The sequence below is a fragment of the Elgaria multicarinata genome, chromosome 1 (assembly GCF_023053635.1).
Source record: "Elgaria multicarinata webbii isolate HBS135686 ecotype San Diego chromosome 1, rElgMul1.1.pri, whole genome shotgun sequence".
Taxonomy (NCBI): Eukaryota; Metazoa; Chordata; class Lepidosauria; order Squamata; family Anguidae; genus Elgaria; species Elgaria multicarinata.
The window spans coordinates 152,012,892-152,020,885 of record NC_086171.1 but is presented as its reverse complement, the minus strand read 5'-3'; the positions used below and the strand labels follow the sequence as shown (position 1 = coordinate 152,020,885).

The 7,994-nt window shown below is 42.0% G+C and overlaps 1 protein-coding gene across 1 annotated transcript; it reads right to left on the bottom strand.

The window, feature by feature from the left end:
• Positions 1 to 2,216: 2,216 nt before the first annotated feature.
• Positions 2,217 to 2,765, bottom strand: TMEM275 (transmembrane protein 275). Its single transcript, XM_063136652.1, has one exon. The coding sequence runs from the start codon at positions 2,763 to 2,765 to the stop codon at positions 2,217 to 2,219; it is 549 nt and encodes a 182-aa protein (XP_062992722.1).
• Positions 2,766 to 7,994: the final 5,229 nt, after the last annotated feature.

Here is a 7,994-nt window from a genome sequence, read left to right as displayed (position 1 = left end):
CCCTTCACTAGCTGGATTTTAACAGTCTCTGTGAAGAAAATATTGTTTTAGTCTTTTAGTTGCTGCTCTTTCACTTCTTCCTTCTCTTCCTCTTGATCTTCTTCTCTCATAATGCTGCCTTCTCTTCTTCCTCCTGCCCCTTCATCACAACTTACTTCGACCTCCCCTTGACTTTCCCTTCACATGCTATGCCCCTCCTTTGATTCACCCTACATTCCATATAGACTTATAGAAGTTGACATTACACAGTTTTTTGAACCATTTTGGCATGCTTTTAAAATGTGCATATGTGTTCCTGTGGACTGGTAACACTTAAAGAAAAAAGAATGTACAAACTGAAAATTGGTAAATTGTGAATGTGCTGCAGTATGAAAAGGGCCTGAAATAAAAAATGGAAGCATCACTAATATGCCGGTGCCATTCTACAAAGTTTGGAATGCCCAAATTTGTTGAGAAACTGAGAAAGTTAGAATTTTGATTAGTATCCCTACTCTACTCAAAATCCCTCATCTTCTCACATAATACTAGGAAGATGCTTCCTAGAAAAGAAAACAATAGTCCCACCTGAAGAAGGGACAAAAAATATCTGGAAGTAGCAATGAACTTTTTATGACCAACTGGAGTTAGATAGAGGTCCTTGATTGAACAAGTAACACACAACGTATGTTTCTTAAGTGATGACTGAGGAACTTTCTAGCCTGTCTATTCTTACCATTGACAATCCTAATTACCACAAGAAATAGGGCTGGACCTACCATTAGTGAAAGAGAGGTGGCTGCCTGCCTCAGGCAGCATATGCTGGAGAGTGGGGAGCACTGGTGAGGTGTTGGAGGACAAAGCTGTGTGTGCCACAGAGTCCACCTTATGTCTCCTAAGCTAGTCTGGCCTTCAGGAATAATGGACAATGATGTCCCATGACCAGTGTTGAAGTTAAATTCAGCTGCCAGTCAGTCAGCTGAAAGTGAGGCCACCATTTAGTTCTTTGCCTCTGGCAGCAAAATGTCTTGGGCCAGCCCTGACAAGAAAGGACCTATTTTTCATAGCAAGCAAGCACCATGCCACACCGAAGTCAAAGAGATGTAGTATAGGTTGATACAAATAGAGGAGAATACATTCATTTCATTCTTTCCATTCACAAATAATACCTGGGCCACATAACTGGTTGCATAAGAAGGCTTTGAGTTATTATTTTGCCTAAATTAAAGGCTCTTGCTATGATGTAGAGAGATCAGTGTTTCCAGTATGTGCAGAAATGTTGCTCTTCATGTAGTCTCTCTCTCTCTCTATTCCTTGAGCATGCCTCCGCATAGCGTGTATCCAAGCTTCAGAGGGCAAACGTAGGTCAAAGCAGTTTTATTTCCCAAATGGAAGGATGCTCAGACTAGCCCGCTGTTCCCAAACTAGTTCTAAAATATTGTTTTGTGCCAAACCTTTTTGCCTAAAGTCCTTCCATTATTTCTCCTCAAATTTTCTCTATGGGCTGCCCATTCTGCAGCTTCCCACGATATGTGAAGAGTGTTCATATGCAACCCAGCACAGGTGAAACTATGACACATCTGACCCCTGAATCTGAAAACCAGAGGATGGAGGAAGGATATACAAGGTATTATTTGATGCGCGTTGTCTGCAGCAACCAGTGAAAAGGGGGAGATGGTAAGGTTGGGGTGAATCAAAAGAGGCAAGATGGATTTTTAATTGCATTAAAGTAGTGCTCCAATTGGCTTCAAGATATGCAAGCAAACCAAGCCAATAAAATTTGAAAACAATTCCCTTTCCCTTGTTACCATTTTTCATTACAAGCCACCATTCCTTCTTTTAAAAACAAAACCCCCAAATGTATAATTTTCTACGGTACTGCATCCTCTATGGTTCTGGTCACCACTTTATCATTCACAAATCCATTGAAATAATGAATTAAATCCAATGGATATTTTGTTTTCAGTAGCTGCATGCTATTGATTTATATATGCCATTTTTCATTTTCATTTTGCTACTCAAAATTCATTTCTTCCACACAAGTGTCTGGCATTCCAACCACAGCTGTGTATTAATTTCTAAATCGCCACCTTATTATAGCTTTTCCTTAAATTTCTCAACGTATTCTAATGCATGTGCTGGCCAACTCTAAATTGGATTCCAGATGCTTGCTTCACTGGAAACTCATCTAACCATCTGGTCACATGTTGAAGTGCCTCATAAATATTCGCCAGTTTGGATTATGACATAGCAATGTCTCTGGGCAAATTCAGCTGTATTGATTCTCCACCTGCTGTGTATTTTGCCGCCGGCCCATTACTATCCATTGTGAAAAGTTTGCAGGTTTTAGAATTCTCATGAATAGGGGTGGATTTCTTGGAGGACATCGGAGAGTTGGTTGGGCTCAGCTGCACAGCAGTGGTGTCTTGCACTGTATGCTCGCTGGTTTCAATTTCAAAGGCTGTGTTCCCAGGTTTGATGAGCCCAATATGGGCCCCAGGTTTGGATTTTCTTGTGCCGTGAGCTGGCGGCCTTCGGCTGCAGATGCAACATGCCCCAAAGAAAGTGAATGCCACAACCAAAAGGATGGGACCAATGACGATGGGGGGGTTGTTGACAGGTAAGAATGTCCCAAAAGCAAATGCTCCCACCAGGGTGATGTTAATACCTGCTAGCATGATGCACAGCCCACAGGCGCAGCAAAGAGCTGGAGAAGGCAGCCCCTGCGGCCTGGTCTTTTTCTTGCTTGGTTTTTGGGACAATGGGGTGCTGTTTTTTTCCATGAACATGTTGGCTGGTGTCTCAAAAGTGACCCTGGATGTCACTGGACATACATAATGCCCACAAGATGGCCTCCGTCCTGATTTCCTGTAAAAGAAGAAAAGATGGCAAAGGCATGTCAGTAAACACATTAAGTCATTCAAACATTTGACCTGAGCTATTTACAAAAGTTCAGCTTGGGTAAAAACACTTGTTCATCTGCACAAATTGCCATTTGCATCAGGGGTGGCTCCAGAAAGCGGCACAGTTGGGCATTTGCCAACTTTAGCAGTGGTACCACTTCCACTTTTGTGTGGGGTATTCAAGAGCAACAAATGCAGCCACATATGTCCCACTTTTTCAGGGTTGGGAGGGCACAGAGGGTGCCATCCTGGTAGGCTCCCAAAACCCTGAAGCCAGCACTGAACCAACGTTAATTGCCTTTGGATGAGTAGTCATGTTTCCAAGAGTACTTATTTATTCTGTCATCCACCACTAGCAACACACATTCTCCCTCTCCATCCTTACGCTACCTGAGTTCTATACCCAGAATCTGCCTGAGTTTTTTAAACACAGGAGAGGCAGCATTGAAGCTGCATGCACTTTTTCCTAATCAGAGAGACATAGCATAGTATTATAAAGATTGTGCATCACACCAGAACATTTTTCCTAGTTTAAAAGATTACTGACCTTATTTGCATGTAACAACAACCCAGAATACAGGTTTAGTATGGGCTGTCATTAAATCATGAGTTAATGATGAACAACCCGGAGTTCATAACCCAATGACAAACCATGGGTTGTTACCAACCCATAGTTAAACCATAGTGCAGGTTTTGCATGTAATAACAATCCATTATTCAACAACATAAACTCTGGGTTGTCCTAATGTGTGAACCAGGCCAATGGCTCTTTAAAGAAAATGGTGCAGCACTAGGAGAATGAAAACATCAAGGTCAGTGGCAAGCTGAAAAATCATTAGCAAGGCTGTATTTGCTAGATAATTGGAATAACTCTGCATGCTTCCATACACTAGGTGGCAACAGAGAACATGTTGTATCAACAGCCACTTGTCTTCTTCATCCCCCTTGTTGTCCTGTAACTTGATTGGTTCTTTTCTCCTACTCCCACTCCTTCCTCTTTCTCTTTGCCTCTGCAACAGGCAACATGTGCTTTTCCCAAAGGAAAGCAAGCAACCATATCTCATGCCTTCACTTACTTACACTCATGCACCCAACTTTAGGAGGTCAATGTAGTTAAACAGTGTTAAATAGTCTTCTTCGACAATGTGTATAATAAAGTTAGTTGTTTTGAACTTCTTCTAAACTGGCTCTCAACTGTGTTTTATTTAGGGCTAGGCACAGCCCCCCAGACTCACTTCATAGGCTGTTTTAGAGGCTCTGAAATGGCCCAATTCAACTCATCACTGAAGTAAGATTCAGCCCCAGGTGGATAGGCCTTTGCAGGTTTCCTGGGTGACGGCCATGCAACAAGCAACCCAGAAACATCAGGGGCAGGGCTAACCGGGAGTCCATGGAACTCCCAACTCCCCCCTCTCCCCACCCCCCACAAACCTGGAGCTCCCAGTGCCAGGACATATGTTCACGTACATCCCCTTCCCTGAGAGCCAAGCCACAATTCAAAGGTAATATCGCAGGGGTTCTCTCTCTTTTTTAATAGCTCTATGGTCACAAACTAAGGAAATGGCCCTTTATGGCTGCTGTGGCTTGGGGTCATAGAGCTATTAAAAAATCTTACCTTTAAATCATGGCTCAGCTTTCAAGGAAGAGGATGCATGTGAAAGTAAGTCCCAGCAGAGGTGGTAGCAGGAGGCGAGGGAGGGGGAGAGAGGGTGGAGAGGGTGGGGATGGAGAGAGAAGTGAGTCTGGTGAGTCCAATGGACTCACCTGGACTCATGGCCGGCATTGCTGCAGCTTTCCTGAGCAGTTATGAGGGAGTAGCCCACCACCATCCTGAATCAGCCCAAGGTACCCCAAGGCTTTGGTACAAATCTGCTTTGGCCTTGGGGAACCTCGGGCCAACACAGTATCACCTTGGATTTGGGCCAAGGCAGGCCAAATCGGCCCACCTTGGCTCAGATTCAGGGATTTGGGCCAAGGCGGTGCACAGCCTTAGTTTTATTCCCTCTAATAATAAATGCTATGTTACTGTGTCTTCTCTATATACAGTGTTTTCTCCAAGTAAGTCATACCAGATTTCCCAACAATACTGAGATGCAAGGGGAGGGGAAATGGCATTACAAAGACATCAGAGCACAATTGGGTTAAATTCACTATTTCCATGCTAATTGAGTAAGTTCTCAAATTCTATTTCTGATCAGTATGAGAACTAAAACAGCGTGCATGTATTTAGTGCTATAATGGTCCAGAGGAATATGGCTGATTATCTAATAGGGTGACTGTTGACACGTTTCCAAAAAAGAGGAAATGACTTGCCAAAAAAGAGGACACCAATTTGTATAACCTTTGCATATGCTGATTTTCATGTATAGCACATTTAGAAATTCAAATCAGAGGCAAGCAACTTTTTTTCTTCTGTCAAGGGATGCATTCCATTGTGTGTAATGTTGGAGGCCATAAGCTGGCAGTGAGCAGGACAGAGTTAAAAGTGGATGGCTCACCCCTTTTCTTTCTGCCACTCAGAACGATATATGTCTACCCAGTAGTACTCCCAAGTAAGTTGGTGTAGGATTTCAGCCTTCGGTTGCTAATATGTCTGCATCAAGTCGGCTGGGACAAAGAAACAATCATGGCAGATACTCCCCACCCCCTCTCTGTCTCTTTCTCTCTCTCAGATAATAGGTTCCTTTTGAAGCAAGTAAATGAAGTAAAAAAAATTAGGTAGTATACTCAAAGCTGGACATTAATTTTAGGTGAAGCATGAGGTACAGAGTCAAGAAAGGCCAAATTAGGTAGCATTACTTAGTAGTCGGAAAGTATGTAATACCCCAAAAGTAAAGTCCTAATCCAAAGTGGTAAAAAAACACCCAAAAGAACCCATCTTCCTCCAGGTTAAAGATTCCTCTGCATTCCTTCCCCTTTCTTTTTTGCTGCTATCCAATAAAGCAGCCAGCTCATTAAAGAAGCATGACTGACTGAATTGGGTCAGGAAGAAAGATACTATTCTGAATGTCATTGGAAAGGATAGTCAAACAGTAACAATGATGACTATGGATGATCCCAGGCAAATGGAGGGGTCGTCCCTGCCTGCTCCCAGGATCCCCTGATGCACAGGGATAATCCCGGGACAATCCCGGGATATAGGCCTGGTCTAGCCATGGCCTAAGAGTTTGGATCACCTTCTTCACATTCACATCGCCCCAGATATTTGCACAAAATGTTGATACTACATAATCTTTCATCCACACAGAATAAAATTTGGGGTGTGGGTGTGTTGTTGTTGTTTTGACAGAGTATGTACAGCAGGGGTGTAGAATGATATTGTGGAGAGGGGCCAGATCCTCCCCTCAAGCCCTCCGCAGTCCAGGAGATATTGGTGGGCATGGCCACACCCACTGACATCATTTCTCCCCACCCATTTTAGCTTTTCTCCTTGCTGGGAGAGTGACGGGGAAAGGGACGGGGCCAATACTGGGGTGAGCAGCTGCTTGTGGCCATGTGTCCTCTTTACAGAGAACCGTCCCCTACTTTGAAGGTGTCCTCTATTTGAAGGGTTGTCTTGCAACTGTCCAAATCCAGCAAAAAGGTCAAGAAAAACTGCATCACTACACTTCATGGGGACACTTGGATCAGAATCTTGGGCGGGCGGGTGGGCTGTCTGTCTTCCTTCCTTCCTTCCTTCCTTCCTTCCTTCCTTCATCAATGTATAGGCCACTTGCTTAAATCTAAATAGAAATTTCAAAGTGGTTTGCAACATAAAAGTATAAAATGGAAATTGTCCACAGTTAAAACATTTTAAAGCACAATAAAAATGTCCATTAAAAAAACCAATTAAAATAATTCCCAACTTAAAAACAGAGAACTAATAATAATAAAAAAAACTGGGCAGCACCATCGTCCAGGGAAGGTCTGGAGGGAAAGGTAGGTCTTTAAGTAGCATCTAAAACATGCCACTATTGAGAAGGAGGAAGAATGTGGTCATGGAATGAATTCTGGGGAGAAGGGTCTTCCAAAAGTCAATTGCCCTTAGGGGAAATATGGGGATTAAAGGCAACAGTGGCAAAAGCAGTGCAGCTTGGGATGTACTGTTTTACTCTGTACAGCACCATGTACATTGATGGTGCTATATAAATAATAATAATAATAATAATAATAATAATAATAATAATAATGTACAGTTTGGTTAAATCTGTTCCATCTGCGTTTTGTGGACTGCCAGGCATCTTTTAACAATGTATATTGCGTTTTGATTAATATTTTATGTATTTTATATTTGTTGTTCCCTGCCTCGATCACGATGGAGAGGTGGGTTAGAATTATTATTATTATTATTATTATTATTATTATTATTATTATTATTATTTTATTCCATCATCTGCTCATTGGCGGAATCTGAATTTTTTGGGGGGATGTACGAGAATTTCATTCCACTCGTACAAATGTGCATTAGTGCTAACACATACTAGCACAACTGTGAATTTGCACAAATTCCCTCCAAAAGTTTTTTAAAAAATGGTTCACAGGTCAACAGGATCTGCACAACTTGGGGAAAGCCGGTCCCACAGCAGAATCTGTAGGTCAGATTAATAGAAATCCAAACTCCGTTGACTCCATTGCAGATTTCTCTGACATTCCTCAGTATAGCCCAGGCATCAGCTATCAGAGCCAAGAGTAATTGTAAAATAATTAGTCAACAAACAACAAACCCCACTTCTCCCTGGTGGTGTATTGCTTCCCCCCTCCCAAACATTGACTTAGACTACATTCCACAAAAGTCACTCGAATTACAGCCAAATTGTCTATTTGGAGTCTTATTCAAAATGAACAACTGCCAGATTGGCATGGAGCTAAACTGAAGCTCTGACATTCTCTATAAATCTTGTTTTTAATTAGTTTAGCAAATATAATCTGCAATTATATTATAGTGTATGCAGTATGTTTAGTACATTTATACTTGACATTAATTTCACACATTTGAAGCATTCAAAGCTCTTGAATTGAGAATTCAAAGCTCTAATACTCTGGGAAATATCTCAATAGACCAGCCCCATAAGGTAGGCCAGAATATTTATTTATTTATTTGAATTTGGTACAAATACCTAGGCTTAGAAAGTGTGA